Below are 24,001 nucleotides of genomic sequence, written 5' to 3' on the forward strand. Positions count from 1 at the left end.
TAGTGTCTGCAGTCAAAGTGGGTGGATGTGGATGTGGATGTGAACAACATGGATACATATGTACATGGGGGAAAGTAGCCAGCTTGCAACCAAATGATCACATTTTGACATTAAAAGATAACTCGGTCCCATACATAGCTTCTTCTTCTTGGTTTGTGTCCAACCCTGACTGTCCAAAAACACCACAAACGGCACCCTGACCCTTTGTGGTGTCACCTGGAACACAGGACTAGTACAACAATAGTGAAGATGTTCACACATAAGGAGAAGAAGAGAATACTACTATACATATTTACATAGAATACTATTACACATATTACAATGTTACAGGTTACAAATTCACAGTGTTACATCCAGAATAGTATTATGTGCAAATGCTCATGGATTCAAATAGCAGTGGTTGGTAATATAGATATGGATAAAAAAAAGTGCTATACTATACATACAGGTCAGCTTGTGGGGGTGGGGGGTATTAAGTATTCCATAGTTTGACAGCCTGAGGGGAGAAACTGTTTTTGTGTCTGGTTGTTTTGGCGAGGGAGGCACGGCGGACGAGTGGTTAGCGCGCAGACCTCACAGCTAGGAGACAAGGGTTCAATTCCACCCTCGGCCAACTCTGTGTGGAGTTTGCATGTTCTCCCCGTGCATGCGTGGTTTCTCCGGGTCCTCCGGAATTGTGGTAGGTATGAATGTGAATGTGAGTGTGAATGGTTGTTTGTCTATATGTGCCTTGTGATTGGCTGGCGACCAGTCCAGGGTGTACCCCGCCTCTCGCCCGAAGACAGCTGGGATAGGTTCCAGCACCCCCCGCGACCCTCGTGAGGAAAAGCGGTAGACAATGAATGAATGAATGCTCTATATCGCCTACCGGAGGGGAGGAACCGGAACAGTTTGTGGGTGGGGAGTGAGCCTTGCACAGAGATGTTGCCTGCCCTCTTCTTGGCTCTGGACCGGTGCAATTCCTCTATGGAGGTCAGGCTAGTAACCATTACCAGTTTGGTAACAGAGCCAAACCAAACTGTGATTGTGGTGTAGAGAACAGGCTGTAGAAGTTCCTTTGGGAGGTTAAACTTGTGGAACAGTCTCAAGAAGTGCATCTTCTGCTCTTTTGCGAATAGTGTATATGTGGGAGGACCACTTCATGTTCCATGAGATGGTGGAGCCCAGGAACCTGAAGCAGTCCAGTGTAGACACAGTGTTGTGAGGTGGGGAAAGGGCGGGGTGATCGCCTGATGTCCTCCGCATTCCAAGTTGTGGTGAACACACCAGGAGACCTTGCGGAGACCAATGACAGTGGTGTCATCTGCAAATTTCAGCGTTTTCACAGCTGGATGGCGTAAACACACCACTTGGTGTCCCTCCCAGTCAAAACTGTCTAAAATTATGTGATACATGAAACGTGCATTTCAGTTAAAATGATCTTGTATAAATCTCTCCTTATTGATATTTTCTTAATAGTTCTAGCAGCATGAGAAGCCACTTTTAGCGGTTGTCATTGGAATAGAAATAGTGCTTTAAAATACTGCTGCAGCTTTGGGGAACTCACAGCGCTTCTACTTCTTTCTATAAGTTCCTCTTTCACCCAGCACGCAATTAGAACAGACGATTTGAGAAACATGGCAGCACTGTGGAATAGTTGTCTGCTCCACAGTCAGGATATGGCCCACGGGCCGTACTTTGTCAAGGTCTGTCCTAAAGGGATCATTTATAAAAGCCTGACAAGATATTACATATCCCTTTGTCTCGTTTTTTTTTTCACTTGCTTCATCAAGTGTATTAAGGAATTATACACTTTAGAATGAAGACATGTACTGTTACCACAGGGCTGTGCCTTTAGGGTACTTGTAGAACCTGCAGCTAGAGTATGATGTAAAGCAACAGTGAGACTGTAACAGTGCCAGGAAGTAGTTCAATAGCTGTGTGTGTCAAGATCACAGTTTCCAAATTGGGGTCTCTGACCTGAGCCGCGTTGTCGGAGCATTTTTGACATGTAAATATTCTATTCATTGGACCCACAACTCATATCAACCCATTGATCCACCCACTTTCAATACCACGTATCCTCATTAGGGTCATGAGGGTATGCTGGAGCCTATCCCAGCTGACTTTGGGTGAGAAGCAGATTACATCCTGGACTGGTCGCCAGCCAATCGCAGAGCACATACATACTGTATACAGTAGCAATTCCAGATGTGGGCCATATAACGTCGATCCATTCATTCAAGCCAGAACCACCACTGCACATGTAAACAAATTCATACCTATGGACAATTTGGAGTCGCCAATTAACCTAGCATGTTTTTGGAATGTGGGAGGAAACCGGAGTACCCGGAGAAAACCCACACATGCACGGGGAGAACATGCAAACTCCACACAGAGATGGCCGATGAACCCTGGTCTCCTAGCTGTGAGGTCTGTGTGCTAACCACTAGGCCGCCATGCCGCCCAGACTAAAATTATTCATTCATTCATTCATTACCACTTTTTCCTCACGAGGGTCGCGGGGGGTGCTGGAGCCTATCACAGCTGTCTTCGGGTGAGAGGCGGGGTACACCCTGGACTGGTCGCCAGCCAATCACAGGGCACATATAGACAAACAACCATTCACACTCACATTCATACCTATGGACAATTTGGAGTGGCCAATTAACCTAGCATGTTTTTGGAATGTGGGAGGAAACCGGAGTACCCGGAGAAAACCCACGCATGCACAGGGAGATGGCCGAGTGTGGAATTGAACCCTGGTCTCCTAGCTGTGAGGTCTGTGTGCTAACCACTAGGCTGCCATGCCGCCCAGACTAAAATTATTCATTCATTCATTCATTACCACTTTTTCCTCACGAGGGTCGCGGGGGGTGCTAGAGCCTATCACAGCTGTCTTCGTGTGAGAGGCGGGGTACACCCTGGACCGGTCGCCAGCCAATTACAGGGCACATATAGACAAACAACCATTCACACTCACATTCATACCTATGGACAATTTGGAGTCGCCAATTAACCTAGCATGTTTTTGGAATGTGGGAGGAAACCGGAGTACCCGGAGAAAACCCACGCATGCACGGGGAGATGGCCGAGGGTGGAATCGAACCCTGGTCTCCTAGCTGTGAGGTCTGCATGCTAACCACTAGACCGCCATGCCGCCCACACTAAAATTATTTATATTTTTATAAATATTTTTATAAATTTTTTTTTTCTTATCTAACCATGCACTTATTACAATTCAGGAATCACAACTTTTATTTTGAAATAAATTTTGTTAAAGTGAAGTCAACTAAAAGGTTTAAAGTGAATAGCCTTACAAAGATATTAATATTATTATATTATCAGTTTAAAAACACACACTAGCTGACTTTAATGGCTGTACTCCAGCTCCTTTCACACACACCGCAGAGCCTCCCTCGCTCTCCATCCTCCTGCCGACACTAATCTAGTGTCGGTGCGGTGCATGTGAGGCGGCAATGAACTCTGCTGTTAACAGTCTGAACCGTGGCCCTCACTGCCTTGTTATTATCCCTCTCCTTTTTCTCTGCGAGCCCCTCTCTTCATGATTAACCAGACTCATCACCCTCTTGGTCTGTTGTTTCCTGTTACTTAGTTACCAGTTGCCGTGATTTGCTGGGCCGTTTGTGTTTCCATGGTGACTGTGCCCATTCTGTCGTCTCCCCGGCTGCCTCTTGGCTGCACTGTCCCAATGGCCTGTAGCCACCCCCGGCCTTGACCCACAGCTCGTTGCCTCCCAGCGTCCGTGCCTCATGGTCCCATAAGGCTGTCAGTGTGCGTTCGCATCGACGCTGCTGCCTCTCGTCGTGTCAGACTGGAAATCCAGCTTCTGGCTGGTCCACGCTGTGGTTGACTGAGCAGACAAAGACAGAGTTGATATAATAGACACTAAATATGCAGTCAGCATGTGCCCTCTTTTTTTTTTTTTTTTTTACCGCTTCATTACATGTCACATCCACGACTGATCACGTCTGGAACAGAATTCCTTTAAAGCATATTTTCTTACTCAATTATCATGCTTTGGTAATTGTGTCTGTTCAGCATTTATGAAAATATAATATTTGTAGTGCAGTATGATCTGGTTTTCATTGCAAAATATTTCCACGTCACGACAATGACACAAACGTGCACGCACACGGCGGTTGTGGTTTTGTTTCGGATGAGTCCTGTTCAGGATGGGGCACAAAGGAGCTGCAGTTTTCAATGCAACCATCGGGAGGCGCTAGTCATCAGTTTGTTTTTATCACGCCGCCACATCAGGACCGGGACAAGCAGGGTAAACTTGTCACCCTAACTGAGGCTGATTCACCATTACTCCCTGTCAGTGTGTCTGCCACGCATTGTCTTCACTTCAACACTCACGGCTCCGTGTCAGTTTGATTCCTCGCCACGTTTACCGAGCGGCCTGCTGCTCTGTGCCCCCCCACCCCCCCCCCCCCCCCCCCCACCCAGACCTCTCTATCAGGTTCTTCCATGGAGTGTGTGATAAAATAAATGTGTTGAGCGTTCAGGTCCGAGTATGACTAGGTTGTGTAAAGTTTTACAGGAAAAATTAGCAAACCTAAACATGGTCAAGGTCTTAGGAAGGACACGTCAAAGGAATGCAGCATGGCTACTGTTTGGACAGTCCGGTTAGGAGTGAAGGCTTGAGACCGCGTATTCAGGCCTGGAAGTCCAACCAACCACCCACTAATGGGTGTTAGTGGTCCTGCTAATCCCACTAAATATCAATGGCTAACGTCAAAACGTCTGATTGTGATGTCTGATTATAGGGATTATTACAATAAGGCTTGTTGCCGTCTGCCAGTCAGGAAATCCTGTACAGGTTTTGCACTTTTAGCACTCATTAGCATAATTAAAAGACCTTCGTTACAAGCTACAAATCGGCATGGGGGGAATGGGAATGGAGGAATGAGCCAAGTTTGTGGGTTTTGTTATTAAATACAATTAACCAGTGTCTGTTATTAATAGCGAGTCGTGACACAACAGATGTACTATAGACCAGGGGTCTCAAACACGCGGCCCGCGGGCCAAATGTGGCCCACAGGACACTAGTTTGAGGCCCCCGCCTTGATATGAAAGTTTAATGTTAGTGCGGCCCGCGCAAGTTTGATACGGATGCTGTATGGTATCATGTACCCAGAAAAAATTATTACGTTTGATTAATGTTCATGTTAAAGGTTAAATAACTGTTAATAGTTATCCTCCCTATCCGTGTGGAAGTGGTAAGTTTTTGGCTATTTAAGTTTAAAGGAAATAACTTAAAGGCTACCATTTAGGTCGCTAGCTCTCTAGTTTGCGAGTTAGCATGTGTCTGACCCTGCAGTTGCGCAATATGTTGTAAATTAAAAAAAGTATAAAATTAACTATAGTTGTGTTTTGTCATGTCTACAGGGCTCTAATAATGCTTTGTTCATTTTAATCTGAAAAAAATAATTTGTCTACCCACCAACTATATGTGGTTTCTTAAGTTTTTATTATTTGCCGTTTTATTATTATTATTATATTTATTTATTACTGATTGATAGATTTTCTTTATTCTTGATTTGTTTATTTATTTTTCATCTTATTTTGTACAGAAAAATAAAAATTAAGATATTTGAGAACAGTGGAATGTTTTATCAGAGCTTTTATTGTAGAAAATCGAAACCAAAGCACTGAAAAAGTTTGTATATTTTTCTGTTTTTAATAAATGCGTTTTTTTTTTTTTTTGGTGGAAAACCTGATGCGGCCCAGCCTTGCCCAGACCCTAGCTCCAGTGGCCCCCAGGTAAATTGAGTTTGAGACCCCTGCTATAGACTATATGAATTGTGGCACTCACCCCACTGGGCCTTAATAGAAAATCTAAATGTAATATGTGTTTTTTCTGAGGTCTAAGAAAAGAAGTTGCAGCTTACATCTTCTCCATAATTCAGCACGCAAACGTGTCAATAATAATTGCACATTAGTGCAAAGAGTGCAACCTCAACATATTGATGTTTGTGTAAATGGGACAGACAGCCAGAGCGGCGGAGAACTCATTCGAATAATTGAAGATAATCTTTACAAAATAGCAGTGTTGAAATGTTTCCTCCCCTCGGGGAGGTGGAAACTGTAGGAGCTCCTCCTACATATACAGGCCGGTCCTGACAGAAGACTACAGGAGACCAAATGATGAAATGGAATGAAATAGCTTGCAAAGGCTCCGGCCGTCTGCCACACACACACACACACACACACACACACACACACACACACACACACAGAGCCTCACTTCTGCCGTATTTGATGAGGTGGTGGTGTCGGACTGACCGCCATTCAGTCAGGGTGGGGCTTTTTTTTTTCATTCAATGTTCCATTTTCACAGCCTGGATGGAGACATGAGGACGGGGCATCCCACTCACCCTTTGCAGGCCTGAGACTCTGCTGAGCTGCTGTCATGGCAACAACAGCAGCAGTCACCACCGCCAGCTTGGGCCTGTAATGCACAGGCCAGGGGGGAGTCACACACACACACACACACACACACACACACACACACACACACACACACACACACAGGCGAAAAACTGCACACATAAGACCCAGATGATGAACATTGTGATATGTTTGGTTGCTCATGAGCAAGTTTTTACTGTCATCGTCATGCTTTAAATGAAGTGACTTATTTTGAATCATTGAATTTTGAATTTTTTTTTTTAACCATACCAGATGTTGCGATATTTTGAATTGGAATCCCACTCAAGACGAGAATGCCACTCATTCATTCATGTTGAAATAACTATGAATGCATTATATGTATATGTATAACAAAGAAATATATGTCTTATTGCACAATGGGACCTGCATCCACTCGGTATTTCTATATGTTAGTCCTCCCTAAATGGGACATTGTGTGTGGTTTACATACCGGGATAGGCCTGTTAATGCACATAGGAGGTTCAATGCAAGAGATGCCATTCAAACAGGTGCGAGGAGAGGGAGGCGCATGTGGGTCGGAGGCGCAACATCGCGAGCATCTTTGCTTCTTAAAGGTCGAGCCCATTGTATGTGAAACTATAGTGCCGGTGGTTAGAAAGTAGGTTGATAGAAACTGAAACCGACGTTTGTTTCCGCGCTTTTGTCTCCACTGAGGTCTGTTTTTTTTTTTTTTTTTTTTGTTCCCGGAGACGAAAAAGACGTTTTACGCACAGGTGGGAGATGGCCGCCCGGCATAGGACAGCCCCCCGCTCTGCTCCTCAGCTCATGATTTGAGGAAGTGACATTTATCACCGCTGCGGTTCGGGACAGCGCTGCTCCGCTGCAAACAGGTGTGCTGCCGTCCGGGTCACTTGAGCAGAGGAACCACCGCGTCCCAGAAGCCGAATCGAGTACGTGGGGACGGCAGGGGGTCGAAGCAAGAGGAAAGCCGCTCAAGTGTGCTCTTTTATTAGCCCGGGCTTTGGATCCAGACGGGGGGAGCGAGAGAGAGAGAGAGCGAGAAGGGGAGGCGAGGGCGAGAAATGGCAACGAAGAAGGCGTGCGTGGATGCGCCCAAGAGGAGCCGGAGTCCGGTCGTGTTGGAGGCGGAGATGTTCAGTGAATTTCAGGACTGGTGTCTCCGCACTTACGGAGACTCTGGCAAAACAAAGACCGTCACCCGGCGAAAATATAACAAAATCATGCAGACGTTATTGCAAAACGACGAGTCGGACGGCGTGTACGTGGACAACAGCCACATTAACGCCAAATTCAAATTTTGGGTGAAGTCCAAAGGATTTCAGGTGGGGACCAACGTTTTGGGAGAGCACAACAAGAAAGGAGCTCCAGGGAAGCCCGTTCTATATGTCCCGGTTAAGTCAACGGTAAACTGTGTGCGTGTGCCTGTGTACGTGTATGTGTGCGTGTACGCGCACGAGATGTCCCGTCTGCAAGTTATCGTGATTTTATTGCTCTAAACATGCACCCGTCGTGGATTTTTTTTTATTTTTAAAAAAAGGTCTACTTATAACGTTTTGTGCTCCCGGCTTGCCCTCATCCCCCTTGCACGATAACGCTTGACTTTGTCCACATCCCAGCCGGAGCAGCCCCACTCTCATCCCTGCTGCCATAGCAACGCCGGTGCCTCCCGGCAGTGGTGATGCTGAGAGGCTGTTGTGCTCAGCCATGACAGCAAGGTGGGTCCGGGCTGACGGTGGGGGCTCACGAGAACCATCATAAGTGATAATGTGCCGCGTTGCACTTTGGACGGGACCGTGCACAATGTGGTGTTGTCCGGTGTCGTGGTGTCGGTTTGCATGTGCGTGTGCACATGTGCAGCGGCATGCTGATGATGGCTCGCCTCTGTTATAGGACACTCCGGGGTGCCTCCTCGGAGGGCGCGTTGAAGCCTTATTAACTTAGAAGATGCCACAATCACCTGCTGATGGTGTGGAGTGGTGTGGTGTGGGGGGTGGGTGGGATTTGGGCAGTCAAGCTGATCATATGGGGTCGTCGTTCATAGCCCCTGTACCCTCGCTGTCCCGTCTAAACCCACGGACACGCGCACCGTGTGTGCATATAGGCTGCCATTTGAGAGAACATGTGTTGTTTGTACTGTACACAATAAATGGGGAAAATATCACTGAGTGTCCGCCAATCTGAGTGGAACCTTTTATTGTCCTGGGCAGGACGCAGATCCACTCACACACAGGCACTCGTTGCTTTGGCAACACCTGTGTACTCCAGGATTGCCTGCTTCTCCTGCTTTTTAGACCCCGCCGTTACATATATATTACATATATAGATACTTATATAACATGTATAGACTGTGTATGTTTTAAAGTCATACTTCGGCTCATTAGGCTCATCACGGGTGACGTTGTGCGTGATTAGTGACCATACGTGCAGGGCTGTGGCTGAAACAAAAGGCTCCGTCGTGACACACATATGCACATATGCATACTTTGTGCTCAGGTCCACTAAACATGTGACATAGTGTAAAGGGTAAAGGTCAGGGCATGCATGCCCCCCCCCCCCCCCCCCCCTGCACATCTCAGGGTCATGTGTTGTTGTTTTCGCTCATATAAGTGATAAACTGTCAGCAGTACCCCGAGCAGCCCTTGTGTGGGCGTGCGTGTGTGTCCGTGGATGATATTCGGGCCCAATGTGCCAAGCGAAGAGACAACATGCACCATTTTAAATAATCAACCCCCACTGTCCTGCCTCCCTGCATGCCGGGTCTCTCTGGTTACGTCTCAGAGCCGAAACGCGTTGTGTTAACAAACCAGATTAGAGTATAAATTCTTTGGATTGGTGTTGAATTGTTCAGATCCCTCCACAGGTGCTACACCTGTAGTGAATGCACAATTTAGATGCGGGCCAACCGTCTTTAGAAACACCAATAACCTCAGCTCAATATTATGTCCCCCCCCGGACAAGGGGGCAGGTGTTAATAGTCTCCGCAGGTGCACATGCTGCCCAAAATGTGTTGAGTGGCTTTTGTGTGCAGCGTTGTGTTGATAAGGGCTCCTTAGCAGCTTTTTGGAGGAGTCATTGATTAGATGTTCTTGGGACAATCCAGTTGGCATGAATGCGTCCCTTTTAACCTCAACGTGTGATGAAATATATTTTATTGACTGCATAATTGCATGCATGCTTTATTGCTAATATTATATGTGGGGGAGGGGGGCACCTCGTCCTGACTCAGCACCACTTGGGAAATTTAAAGAACAAACAAAACTTTAAGCACAAGCAGCGTCTAATGATGAGTCAGAAGCAGCAGCTCTTTATATGCATGTGGATGTTGGAATATTACAATGCAATATTTCATTATTACATCTATAAAGGCCGCTTTGGTTTAGTGCAAAAGTGACAAACACACGCATGCGGACGTCCCAATACGCACACAATGGTCACCGCCTCGCCGTACGGCTGCAGGGCTGGGGGGGTGTGTCTCTTGAGCTTGAGCATTGGACGCCCCGCTGCAGCTGCTCCCGGACTGTGCCAAGTTTCTGTATGGGGGGCAGGCATGGGGGTAAATGACGGGAGGCAGGGTGGGGGCAGGGATAGATGCTGGATGATGTGCAGACAGAGAAGGTCTCTTCTATGTGTCAGCGAAGCGTACAAGGCGGCTTCAGTGTGTGATGGGACAAAGGCTGGGCGCAGTCGTGGTGAACGTTACTGACTCGCTGCAGAGGCTTCTGTCCGAGGCAGATACTGGATTATTCTCTCTAGGCTGTATGTCCATGTTGTGTCACGTTTTTTTTTTTTTTTTCCTGAACAGCTCTCCCAGTAGCCCTCAATGTGGAGAAGCAACCTCGTTTAGCTCTCATTATGTCCTGATTAGAGGAGGAGGGGACGAGAAATAGGACGACAAACACACACAGAGATGCACCGTGAAAATTGCATCCTATGGAAATAAAAGCAAAAGAGAGTGGACAGGGTTTTCCCATGATGCTTTGTCCCTTTAAGTGGGCATTGTGGTGAAAATGTAAAAATACTTTATTGTGTGCTGCTGCTTTTAGTTGCCATGTCAACTGAAATCTGTACCTATCTTTGATTAGCGCTCACAGCAGGTTTTTTGGTGGCCACGCTGCAGATGTGTATCGCGGTTCATAAAGACCTGTTACTCGCGGATGGATGCGTGTGTTGACATCAACTAAATAACGAGGTTGGGGAAACACTTATTTTAAATTGTAAGTCCAAATCCAATACACCGAATGATGAATTAACAGATTCATCATGTATTTGAGCTTGGGAGCGTATGGTATTGTTTTATTTGGTTTTAAATACAAAAGTACACTGTAAAGACTTTAACCTTAAGTACAGTCAGTACACAGGGGGGTGTTGTGTTCTGTTTTGTTTGCAAAAATAACCAACAATCAAAATGTACTGTAGCTTTGAACAGTTCCAATCTTTGGAGACAATTCAGAATCTTAGCTTGAATTTCCAGTACAAACTAAGGACTAAGAATCTGTTATTCTTCATCATTTCACATCTAGAGCCACAAAAGGGGCTCTAGATGTTTGCAGTTCCAATCTTTGGAGACAATTCAGTATCTTAGCTTGTATTTCCAGTACAAACTAAGGACTTCATTCTGAGGTAGAACCTGTTATTCTTCATCATTTCACATCTAGAGCCACAAAAGGGGTTCTAGATGTTTGCAGTTCCAATCTTTGGAGACAATTCAGTATCTTAGCTTGTATTTCCAGTACAAACTAAGGACTTCCTTCTGAGGTAGAATCTGTTATTCTTCATCCTTTCAAGTCTAGAGCCACAAAAGGGGTTCTAGATGTTTGCAGTTCCAATCTTTGGAGACAATTCAGAATCTTAGCTTGAATTTCCAGTACAAACTAAGGACTAAGAATCTGTGATTCTTCATCATTTCACGTCAGGAACCACAAAAGGGGCTCTAGATGTTTGCAGTTCCAATCTTTGGAGACAATTCAGTATCTTAGCTTGTATTTCCAGTACAAACTAAGGACTTCCTTCTGAGATAGAATCTGTTATTCTTCATCATTTCACATCTAGAGCCACAAAAGGGGTTCTAGATGTTTGCAGTTCCAATCTTTGGAGACAATTCAGTATCTTAGCTTGTATTTCCAGTACAAACTAAGGACTTCCTTCTGAGGTAGAATCTGTTATTCTTCATCATTTCACATCTAGAGCCACAAAAGGGGCTCTAGATGTTTGCACCTCTGCATCAGCTGAGAAGAGGAACATCATCATTATTATCTGATTAATTAGGCCATGTTTCCCCGGAGAGCCCCTCTTTTGGGGAAGGGCCACAGAGTCAAAAGAATACCGGCCCTATTATTCCACAGAATTTGCATGAATAACATTTTTAGGGGGCATTTTGAATCTCCTGTGCTGTTGTCCAGAGTTTCTCTTTCATCTGTGTCTGGCAGCACTTCATCAGAGGGACACATGGCCTTAACTCTCATGGGTTCCCAAATGTTCACCGTCCTAAACGAGAATCACAGAGTTGTTCTTAGGACGTTGGAGAGAGCCACTAATGAGCTTGTTATCATGAATTTAGGTGTTCATCCGTGGTCAACTACTATTAGTTAGAACTATTTTTCTTAGATACTCATTGGGAAATGTCGATACTCTAATTTCGTTACTGCGAATGTGTGACACAATGTGGAGTGAACATATGTGATACTTTTCCACATGTATGTGCGCATGCACAAAGAGGGGGTCGCCGATCGCTTGCTCCGTCTTTCCTCCCTTCAGCACCCTCTCTGTTGCCATGGAGAGACTCTTCTTTGCTTTCCCATAGGAGGAGAAATTAACACCATTTTTAACCGGCCCGGGGGCCTCCCCCCCCTGTGTGGGAGACAGTCAGAGTTCTGCTCCTCACACACACAGTCACACATGTCTTTAAGTCAGCAATAATCCCCCCCTTCTTGTACCGCTACTGACATTTTTAATGCCTTTCCAAGGACAACATTTAACGAACGGGGACGGCTTGGTAATAGAGAGAAAATGTGAAATTGGACTCTGTGATGATGCGTGTGCTGCTCATTTACATAACATATCCTCTTCGGAGACGAGAATGTCTGTTCTGACAGTCCCAGGACTAGCGGTACTCTCACCGGCTCAGTAGTAGTATATTGGGAATGTCACCCACTATATCGAATAATATTCGTTATGAGAGCAGTCCAGACACACACACACACACACACACACAACAGAGGGTTGGAGCTCGGTGCACCTAATGTGGATTTAATGATAGACTTTGTGAGCTGAGGCAAAGAGGGTGAAAGATGATGCTTAAAAGAAAAGACAAAGATGAAGAAATAGAAAGATGGAGAGAGAAAAAAAAAACACAAGGAGGTAAAGATCTCTCACGTCGCTGTTTTATGTCACATGCACCTTAATCTGTCACCGTCAATCATACGCGCACACAGTGGATATAGGCTTTGTCCCATTTACATGTCCATTAGCTAGCTGATATTTACAGACCTCTTGTCCCATTTGCAGAGAGACCCTCTGAGTCACAAGTACCCATGACACAGCCTTTTTACTTCATGTCGTATTATGCGTGCACACAAACATAAACAAAACATACAATGATACTGCCCCAAATACAAAAAAAACTAATAATAAACACACAAGTTGTATTATTTTCTACAATTAAAATGACCTGACCAGCACATCTAAAGGGAACAAACTATGTTGGAAGCTGGGTGAGAAGAATCGGGGTCATGTATTTCTTCCTTTTAGGGGGGGACAGAATATTTGTTTTACATTTTGAATCAAATGTTAGATTATAACAAATGATCGTTATTTATCAAAGTACATGCGGTACTTCCGCCTTTGTGCAACCGGTTGTCTTACGAGTCAAATTTTATGATGTTGACTTTCAAAGTTGAGCTCTTTTGCATGTCAACACCTTATTTATCTGTTTGCCCGTGGCGCTCATTTGTGGTGTGATGTGTCTCCTCCATCTCTCGTGGCCTGTCTTTGTGACCCAGCTGCTTCCTGCGAACCGCCCTACCTCCTCCTCCTGACCTGCCTGTGTGCTAGGACTGCTCCTCTCTCCCCATCAGCCACTCTGCTGTGTGTGTGCGCACATGCGTGTGTGTGTGTGTGTGTGTGTGTGTGTGTGTGTGTGTGCAAGACTGCCAGCGGGGGTGGGGGCAGCCGACTCAAACCCTCCAGTCTCCTAGCAACAGAGCGGTTTGTTGCGGGACAGGGAGCCGAGGATGGGGGCTGGTTGTACAGTGGCTGGGGAGAGCAAAGTCCTGCGGGATTAGAAAGAAAGAGAGAAGGAGAAAATGAGGGTGAGAGTGTTGCAGTTGCTGTGTTCATGATGTCTCGTTGCCATTTAGGGACGCCGACGTGTCTCCTTTGCTCTTTAAAAACGGCACGCTGCCGATGAGACCCAATATCTTACAGCTCCATTCAACAGCTGTTCTCCTCCGAGATGCTTCAAGCGCTGCCCGGTAGACGTGTTACTGTACTCGAACACACATAGCACGTACAAACAGGCTCATTCAAAGCGTGCTGTGTTGAGAGGTGAATGTTTAACTCCCTGTTGGCTCTTGTTTGGAAGCATTTATCTGGCAACTGCTCGCAGAAGCCCAAGACAGCCTTCAGCAATACTTAGGCTGTCAAAACGGCTAATGAAAGACGTGGCCACATTTTTCTTTTATATATATAAACGGTTGCAGGTATTGTTTTTTAAATTGCATGTTTTTTTTTTCCATGCAAAATAATACACTACTGAGTGGCGGGGAGAATTTTGGAGGAATTCAGCAGCATTGCAGCAGTGCTGTGGGTGCAATGCACACCCCACAGTAGTATGAGATTATCTAAATCCAGCGTGAATGGACCTGACACCATTGTCCCAAGCAGCAGCAGCAGCAGCAGCGGTGCTGGTGATGTCGCTGGAATGGGGGTTGTGTGGAGTGGGGTGTGGGGTGGAGGGGGGGGTGACGATGATACCTTGCTAGATTACAGCTGTGATGATGAGGTGGAGGACTGTTATTATTACATTTATTATGGTTACATTTAGCCCATGCTGACAGGGGGAGAAGCTCCGAGAAGAGGGAGCGAGCGGGGCCGGATTAAAACAAACCCGCTCTGTGAGCTGGTTTTAGTTGCCATGGCAACGATCATTACCTCGCACTTGGGAGAGCCGGAGCAAGAAGAGAGAAGGAGAGGCGGGTTGCTGGGGTGGGGGGGGGGGGGGGGGGGGGTACAGTAAGAAATCAGGGGAGATGGTGTGGACTGTGGACTGTTGGACTGTTGGACTGATGGAGTTATGGGCGAAAGACATGGCAAAAGAAAAGAGAGAACATGTTGGAAATAGAGTCAGAAAAATGAAATGTCACGTCCCGGGAACAGTGTGAAAATGTCAAGGTGATAGGAAGAAAAGTACGCTGCCCTCAGTGACATGTGAGAACTTTTTGAACCCGGGAGGCTCAAAATTTCGGCGCCTCATCTCTTTGTGGAAACTAATTCACTTAAAGTCCTGCTGTGGCGTTTAATGTTTACATTTAATATTTCTAGTGGATGAAGTTTTTAAAAGCTGCACAGATAGGAAAGGAAAGCCCCCCCGGGTGCGCCGTGGATGGAGCCGTTGTCCTGGCGATCCCACTTCTGTGGTGTGTCACATGACCCTTTGCCCAGCACACCTGCCTGAGAGAAATCTGTGTCTGTTTCTATGGCGACAGGGTCAGCGGTGCAGGAGGCAGGATGGCCGCCAGAGGTGGTGGTGGGAGGGACTGTTGGTCGTTATTTTTAACAGTGTGGAAATGAGGGGACGTTTGCTGACCACTCCAACTGAAAGGGAATCAAACATTAATACAAAGCCTTCTGTGCATAACATTAGCGATGACAGTAAAATCAACTCCAGTTTTCTTTTTGTTTTTCAGTGTTCAGACGGCCATTCGGCCCAGGACAACTCCTCTTTGAAGCGCGTGGCAGTAGTCGAAGACTTCTTCGACATCATCTATGCCATGCACGTGGAGATTGGTGCCGACCCCGGCAGGGCGCCGAAACATGCGGGCCAAAAGAAGACCTACAAAGCGGTGAGTTCATTGCAAACTCTTTGCCCACCTGTGAAAAATAGGTCACATTAAACACATTACCCAAGTGGTTTTAGCAAACCTGCTATGCCATGTTTGATCATCTGACGCCTGACTTTTCTCCAGGGAGACATTTGCAAACAAAGTCATCAGAGTATATTTTTTAGCACATTTACGTTTAAAAGTCAAGCGTTTTTTCCTAGTCAACATTCTGAGTCTGTGTGCTTCATGTTGGTATGTTTTTTTTGCCGTCAAATTGGTTGTTTGTCTATATGTGCCCTGTGATTGGCTGGCGACCAGTCCAGGGTGTACCCCGCCTCTTGCCCGAAGACAGCTGGGATAGGCTCCAGCACCCCCTGCGACCCTCGTCAGGAAAAAGCGCTAGAAAATGAATGAATGAATGAATTGGCAAGTTTAGCAGTATGTTTACTGAGATACGGATGCTGACGTTCTCACTGGGAGTGACCAGGATGGATAGGATCAGGAACGAGTTCATCAGAGGGACATTACATGTTATAGAGGCCCTGGAGATAAAGTCAGAGAGGCCAGACTGAGATGTTTGGGACATAGTGAATATATTGGTAGAATATATATTGGTAGAAGGATGCAGTGTTTATAGCTAGCAGGTAGCAGGCGTAAAGGAAGACCAGAGAGGAAGTTTATGGATGTAGAGAAGGAGGACATGAGGGTAGTTGGTGTGAGAGAGGAGGAGATTGATTTGCTGTGGCGACCCCTGAAGGGAAAAGTTACTAAGAATGTGTTGGCTAGTTTAAAACTACCGGAGAAAACCCACCCACGGGAAGAATATGCAAATTCCACATAGAGATGCCCGAGGATGGAATCAAACACAGGTCTCCTAGCTGCGTGGCCTGCTATACAACCCGTATAGCCGACATTCTGTTATTGGTACGGCAATGTAGAATTTTTAGCATTAGTCGTTTCCAAGGGAACTAAACCACCTTTGCCCGTCCACTAACCGCATGTGTCACATGGCTAGCGCCTCTAGAACAAAAGCAGCATGAGAGCCGATTCAACAAGCGGGTCTGGTGTGGTTTTTGATGCCCGGGACCAAGTGGTACAGGACAAAACCAGGTCCTTTGTGTGATTGCGGGACTTCGGTCGCCATCTTTTACCCCCCCTCCCCTGAGGAACAACAAAAAAAAAATAAAGCCAATTTCTGCTTGTGCCCCTGCCCTGTAGAGAGGTCCTGTCACGTCTCATAGAGTGTACCCTTTTGAGGAGGCAGCATCACCGGGGCAGGGCATAATATGGAACTGTCACTGTGGCCTTCTGGGAGGAGCACGCTCCTCTGGGTGGCCTTTCCCTCTCAGCTGCCTCAAGGGGCCATGATGTGTGGAGAGGGGGCAAAGGGGAAGGGGAGCAGTGGCAGTGGCGGTGGGCCCGGTGGGGGTGGGCACCCCTGCTGTCTCTCCATGGTCTTGTGAAGGTCGCATTTTCTAGGGAAACGCCACAGGGGGACGAGGAGGGGAGGGTGGCGTTGGAGACAAGCAAGGAGCGGAGGCCCACCGTGTGACACGAAGGTGTACCGTATATATGATAAAAACAAAAAAAGGAAGAAATACTCTACCGTGCTTAATCAAAGCGGGAACATGTAGGGCTGGAGTTGGATTTAGGGCATCTGTAGGAACAAGAGATAGGGGACGAATCCTCTTCAGGGAGAACCAATATAACGCACACTGACCCCAAACTTTTGCTGAAAAAAAAAAAAAAATCCATGCCTACATTTTACACTTTGTGATGCCATTTTAAAGCCTTTTCTATGCTCAATCCCCCGACACAGATAGCAGAGACCTATGCCTTCCTGCCTAGGGAGGCGGTGACTCGGTTCCTAATGAGCTGTGGAGAGTGTCAGAAGAGGATGCACATCAACCCCAGCACTGCAGAGTTCAAAGGTAACATACTGTAACCTGTGGGTGCCTTGTTCATTCTGCACATAATTAGCTGATACAGTAAATCAACCTTTAAGAGTGGATACCACGCTGATCATTTGTTATATGGTGATATGGAAATGTGGTGACTGCCATGTCGCAAGTCAATTTCTGTATTTGGTTTGTATTGTTGGTTGAGATTTTCCACATTGACTGTGGGTGAGATGACTTTTGAAATACTCATTGATAAAAACGTGTATATAACCATCAGCAGCATGATGTAACAAAGACTCAAGAGGGCTTCGTGCAGCAATAGAATGACTGAAAAGGAGTCCCTCTAGTGGTCAACTGGGAGAATGCAGGCATGTGTTGTTGCACATTATAAGGGGAGTTACTGCTTTAGTTTTGTAAGAGAATTATAACAAAAAATATTCCTCAGATATCCAAATTTGTTAAAATAAAAACAAAATAGTATAAAATAAAAATAAAAATAAAAATAAAAATAAAAATAAAAATAAAAATAAAAATAAAAATAAAAATAAAAATAAAAATAAAAATAAAAATAAAAATAAAAATAAAAATAAAAATAAAAATAAAAATAAAAATAAAAATAAAAACCCAAGATGACTTATTGTGGACACTTTATTGCATTAAAGTCTTTAATATTAATTTACTAAGCACTAATTCCATACTAAATCAATGTATTCACTGATATATTTTTTTTTTACATTTGCAGAAAATGATCGACCAACCTCTCTGGTCCCTGACCTCATTGATTACAACATGCCCCTTACTGCCACCTACCTGAAGCAAATGAAACTGCAGTGCATGACAGCCACGGAGAGGGTAAGCGTAGCTGACTGGAAACAATGTGTGTGCGTGTGTGTGTGTGCGTGCGTGTGTGTGTGTGTGTGTGTGGCTAAACAAGGAAGGTGTCCTCATGAATACATCGGGGAATCTAGCTCTTTCAGGCCTCCCCAATTTACTCTAATTAAATTTCTATTGACGGCATAAAGTCTCCTGCTTCTTCCCTTTTAAGCCTCATCAAGGCTGCAGAGAGGAAGGCTTTGTGAGTGGGGGGGGGGGGGGGGGGGGCTATCAACTTTTAATTCAATATTAAAGAGTAGATGCAGAGCTCCCTGCTGGGAGGAGGGGCCCACTTGTGAGGCGCGGATTAAGCGTGAGTTAGTGACGTCACGCCGGAGACCCCTCCCACCACGAGCCGTGACGGAAACGCTCCCAAAGAGCTGTCACTAAAGTGCAGGGAGCGGCACTTGGCGATGAAAATGTAGACCCAAAATCACGCATAATTAGGATTCTTGGGAATTATGACCCAGATTGTGATTCGCGGGTGAGTACAAAAGTGAAATTGAGTCTAAATGATTTGATAATTTCACATTACTTACATAGCTGTAGCATTGTAGTGTGTTGTGTTGTGTATTTCACTGATTTAAGCTAAGATAATATTAAGATTAGCATGCAGTGTTTTGGGTGTGTTGTGTGTGTGTTGACACTGCAAAAATATGCTACACTTTTTTTGGACAAGTGATGGAGCACACTTCCTTATTTGTGTAGGTTATTAGAGCACAAAACAACAACATATATGAGAACCATAGTCAACTTTTGTTTCCTGCTGTTGTGGCATTAATATAATCAAGGCATATTCACTCTTGTTTGTTTTTGTACCAGACTCCATTTTGTACATTGAAACAATTGACATTATAAGATGCAGTTTTGATGGTATTTTGTTTTTGTGTGTTACGACTCTTAATGACTTCCAATGGCTGACTTGGTGTCCAACTGGGCGTTCTAACAAAAGAGATTAAAACCTGTTTGTGTGGTCCAGAGTCTGCTGATATATATGCGAGATGACTGCCGACACATGATGTCTATCGCACAGCATGGTCGTCATAGGAGGAAGCTCAAAATGTGAATAGTTTGTTCTGCTTTGCTAACCGTCATGTTTGTGTTACGCTACAGCAAGCATGTTCCCTACGTAAGAGTTAAAAATAGCACCGCTCCAAGAAAGATATTACTTAAAAGGAAAGCTTCTTCGTTCCCTCGTCGTTCTGCTGTCCTGTATCAAAATGCCCATCAGTAGATACACAGATGCCATCCTCCAACCGGCAGAATGCATCAAAAGTTGTTTTCAAAAGTGCGAGGCTTTTGCTCACATCACTGGTTTTCATTTCCTGTCTCATGTCTCCCTTTCTCCTCCTGCACTCCTTTTTTTCCAGGATGACAGCTCGGTAAGTAGCGAGGACATGAATGGTGCTGAGCCTGCATGGGTCGCAGCTGAGCAGCCGCCAGTGCCTGAGCCCGGTCTGCCAAATGGAGAGAGGCTCGGCGACCCAGCAGCCACCATTAAAGAAGAGGACGGTGAGACGTGTTTACATCTCTGCCACCGTCAGACTAGAGCTGCTGTGTCGAGTGTTAATCCCAGCGATACTATTGCGAGAATACAACGACGTGGATGAATGAGAATATTCACATATTCCAGTGTTTTTGCTACTTTTTAGCCTATAATCAACTGACTCAACATGCAATGTGAGCATGACCGATATTGTGCAAGAAACAGCTTGCCTTGTTCTTAGTGGACTAATCCAAATAAATCCAGTGGGTGGGACACCAGTGCAGCCCCAATCCGATGTGCACCCCTCTCTCTCAGGGTGCAGGGCTTAGAAAAGTAGGACAAAGGCCAGTATTAACCCTCGCACTACACAGAGACTGAAATTAGGGCAAGTAGGGAGAAGACCTCAACGAAGCACGACACATGTAGGAATCGTACTCACACTGAATGCTCCCCACCCCCCAGTACGCTCCTCGTCCTCACCGCTCCCTCTTTGTTGCTTAAGCACATAAGATCCACTCTTTTTAACCACTTTTATGACCAATAGTCCAGGAAAATGGGAATTTTTCAACACATCATGTATCCCCAATCATATTTTAATGATGAACAAACACTCATCGCTCACTTTTTGTTCCTACCCGCTTCCAGCAGACGACGACTCCTCACAGGGCAGCAGTGCCAACGGCATGCCGGCCCTGACCTCGCCAGAGGTGCACCCCGTGGGCGGGAACCCACCAGAGGGCGGTGCCCTATACGGGGATGTGACCGAGAACGGGTTGAGTGCTCCCTTGGACTTTAGCACCACCTTGTCCTCGTCCTCCTCGGATGACCAGCAGCCAGTCAACCTGAGTGACAGACTCCTGCCGGCGGGGTGTTCACCGCAGAATTCTTATCCGGCAGACCCAAACAGGAAGTACCCCATCAAAACAGAGTACTCCAACAAGGTAAACGCAAACATTCTTCAGTCGTGAGTCATGAATGACTAAGATTTTAACATGCACGGGTGTCTGTAGTCCCCTCCATACAGCTCAGGAAGCTACGACTCTGTGAAGACTGAACTGAGCATGTGTGCAGAGGACTTGACCTCCGGCCGTGCACAGATAGTTGATGATGATGACGATGATCATGATGACCATGACGACGCCGATAAGATCAATGACGCAGAGGGAATGGACCCAGAGAGACTTAAAGCCTTTAATGTAAGTAACCAAGCTAGCAAGAGCCGTGGGAATGAAATATGGGGCTGCTCTTATTTTGAAACTTTGTTGTCTCTAAATTATATATTAATATCATATGCATGACTACGCCTGTGCAATATAGGCTGCAAGAAAATGCATTTCTGAGTCATATGAAAACAAATATCTGTGACACAGAGGCAATATTGTCCTTCGCATGATGCAGTGCTTCCATTTTCACCACCCCTACGTGTGTGTGCGTGTGCACAACCCCCCCCCCTCCCTTATTCTTGTCCTCTTCCACTGTCGCCGTATGCGCCCATCCCCTCCCCGCCTTTCCTCTCTTTTGTTTTCAACTCTCTCGCACCCCTCTCTTGCTGCACCCTCCTGTCATTTTTCTGCTCTACATCCTCTCCCTCCCCTCCCATCCCCTCCCCCTTCCTCTGTCTCACTCTCTCTCTCTCTCTCTCTCTCTCTCTCTCTCTCTCTCTCTCTCTCAGATGTTTGTGCGTCTGTTTGTGGATGAGAATCTGGACCGCATGGTACCCATCTCCAAACAGCCCAAGGAGAAGATCCAGGCCATCATGGAGTCCTGCAGTCGCCAGTTCCCTGAGTTCCAGGAGCGCTCCCGCAAGCGCATTCGCACCTACCTCAAATCTTGTCGCCGCATGAAAAAAAGTGGTTTTGAGGTATTAAATACCACAAAAATATAAATATGCATATGCTGTAATAACACATTCAAATATTGCTGCCAGATACGACCGACACCTCCTCACCTCACCTCTGCCATGGCTGAGAACATTCTTGCTGCTGCGTGCGAGAGCGAAACCCGAAACGCGGCCAAGAGGATGCGGCTTGATGTCTACCCAGCGGTAAATGTTTTAGCAGCAGACTTGGGAGTCTGCCTAGAATGGATATACGCACTTACCAATACGCTTATGTATGCTGGAACCTATCCCAGCTGACTTCGGGGGAGAGGCGGGGTACACTCTGGACTGGTCCACTTGCATTATATCAAATGTAATACAATACCAGTTCAAAAGATAGTTCTTAGTTTATTACAGTCAATCTATAGGGACACCTCAGTGCAGGCTAAAACTGCAGCAGTAAATATATTCATTCATTCATTCATTTTATTCATATCAAAAGGCTGCATGCCACTAAAATGAAACATCTGCCCACAGGACGAGCCTATCTCTGTAGACAAGCCCAGCACAAGGGATCCTGCATCTGTGGCCCCGTCAAGCTTCGCCATTTCCAGCACAGCTTTTGCCCAAGACCAGCTCTACACCAACGGAGGCCTCAACTACAACCTGCGGGGATACGGAACAGTCAGCAGCAACCAACAGAATGCTGCTGCTGGGGCCCACACCAACGGTAAGGGGGAGGCTTTTCCTCTGCAGAAACTGTGAGGCCCAGATGGTATAAATATATCTATACGGTATATTTTTGGACTGAAAATTGGTTAAAATATTTAATTGTGATTAATCACACCATAGTTAACTCATAATTCGCCATAGTTAACTCATAATTAATTGCAATTAATCACAGATCATTTTTCTCTATAAAAAGTGGGCATCCGGTTGTAAATGCTTCCATACGCATCTAGATATGACTCAAAAACTATATACAGTATGTATGTGCAAACTATACGATTCGCTGTGATACAACATTTCCGTTTGTCAATGTTAATCTCAAGGTCATTTTTTTTGTTCATATATCACATATCGAACCGAAACCTTGTACCAAGAGCCAGCGGTGTTACCCACTAAACCGGGGGGGGCAAACATTTTGACTCGCGGGACGCATTGCTTTAACAAAATTTATGGGATGCCAGACTATATATTTCACACATAACAGTCCACCTGGAAAAGTGTGTAAAAGTGTGTGTGTTGTTTTTTTAAGGAGCACTTTAAGCAGACAACATCAAATAACGAAATTGCTAAAACAGCTACTTAAACCATCAAATGGTTGTACCATGATACCAGGTTGTATGTTAACTTTAAATTAAATACTTTGGAAAGAACAGGTGGGCCGTATTCAAACACTTTGCGGGCCGGATATGGCCTCCGGGCTGTAGTTTGCCCACCCCTGCACTAAACTATCCAGCCGCTTACCGAGGAATGAATGAAATGCTTTGGTGTGCCTGACGTGGCCTGTGGGCTGCCTATTGAGGACCCTTGGTTGAGGTCAACTAAACTATGTATTTTTCACTGAATGTGACTTTAACAGCTAGTTATGTTTCCTTTACATGTAACCGACTTTAAAAACATGATCATATTTTTTCCTTCTTTTTAATGGGGACTTCTGCCTCTGACATGTTGACGCAGATGGTTGGCATCTGTGGTCGCAGCAATTAGTCGTTTGCCATTCTGGTCAAAAGAGCGACAACGTGTCCATCAAAGGGATACAAATCATTTTACAAACGTGTAAAAAAGAGGACAAAACAGAGTGAACAAATCATCAGATTATTTTCCAACAGATCTTACTCCTTCCTTTACGTGATCCGATTGATTGCTCTTGGCTAGTACAGTTTGTACTGTTTCCTCATTGTGTCGTGATTGGAGAGTGGGCTCCATAGTGTACTCATATTGTATGGATTCTCTCAAGGCTTCTTCCTACAAAGACATACATGTTAGGTTCATTGAAGACCTTATATTGTCTACTGATGCGAGTGTGAATGGTTGTCTGTCTCTATATTTCATTACTGTGATTGACTGTTGGCGGCACGGTGGTCTAGTGGTTAGCGTGCAGACCTCACAGCAAGGAGACAAGGGTTCAATTCCACCCTCGGCCATCTCTGTGTGGAGTTTGCATGTTCTCCCTGTGCATGCGTGGGTTTTCTCCGGGTACAAAAACATGCTAGGTTAATTGGCGACTCCAAATTGTCCATAGGTATGAACGTGAGTGTGAATGGTTGTTTGTCTATATGTGCCCTGTGATTGGCTGTCGTGAGGAAAAGCGGTAGAAAATGAATGAATGATTGACTGGTGATTGGTTCAGATTGCACTGGAAACTGGTATTCCCTTTTTAGTTCATTTTTTCAACTCAAGTATCATTCATTGTTTTCTACCGCTTATCCTCACGAGGGTCGCGGGGGTGCTGGAGCCT

The 24,001-nt window shown here is 45.6% G+C and overlaps 1 protein-coding gene across 3 annotated transcripts in view; it reads left to right on the forward strand.

Annotated features, from left to right (window-relative positions):
• Positions 1-24,001, forward strand: part of nol4la (nucleolar protein 4-like a) — a 29,274-nt gene that overhangs the window by 3,697 nt on the left and 1,576 nt on the right. The window contains exons 1-10 of one of the 3 annotated variants that reach the window (XM_058051376.1): positions 6,523-7,823; positions 15,324-15,479; positions 17,278-17,389; positions 18,102-18,211; positions 19,603-19,744; positions 20,364-20,659; positions 20,729-20,914; positions 21,391-21,579; positions 21,646-21,762; positions 22,075-22,267. In XM_058051376.1, the coding sequence (XP_057907359.1) occupies positions 7,482-7,823; positions 15,324-15,479; positions 17,278-17,389; positions 18,102-18,211; positions 19,603-19,744; positions 20,364-20,659; positions 20,729-20,914; positions 21,391-21,579; positions 21,646-21,762; positions 22,075-22,267 (1,843 nt within the window). In that variant the 5' untranslated portion in view covers positions 6,523-7,481. Of the gene's footprint in view, positions 1-6,522; positions 7,824-15,323; positions 15,480-17,277; positions 17,390-18,101; positions 18,212-19,602; positions 19,745-20,363; positions 20,660-20,728; positions 20,915-21,390; positions 21,580-21,645; positions 21,763-22,074; positions 22,268-24,001 lie in introns of those variants that run through there. The other 2 variants (XM_058051377.1, XM_058051378.1) reach the window with 2 other exon arrangements.

This window comes from Doryrhamphus excisus, chromosome 16 (assembly GCF_030265055.1).
Source record: "Doryrhamphus excisus isolate RoL2022-K1 chromosome 16, RoL_Dexc_1.0, whole genome shotgun sequence".
In the NCBI taxonomy this organism is placed as follows: domain Eukaryota; kingdom Metazoa; phylum Chordata; class Actinopteri; order Syngnathiformes; family Syngnathidae; genus Doryrhamphus; species Doryrhamphus excisus.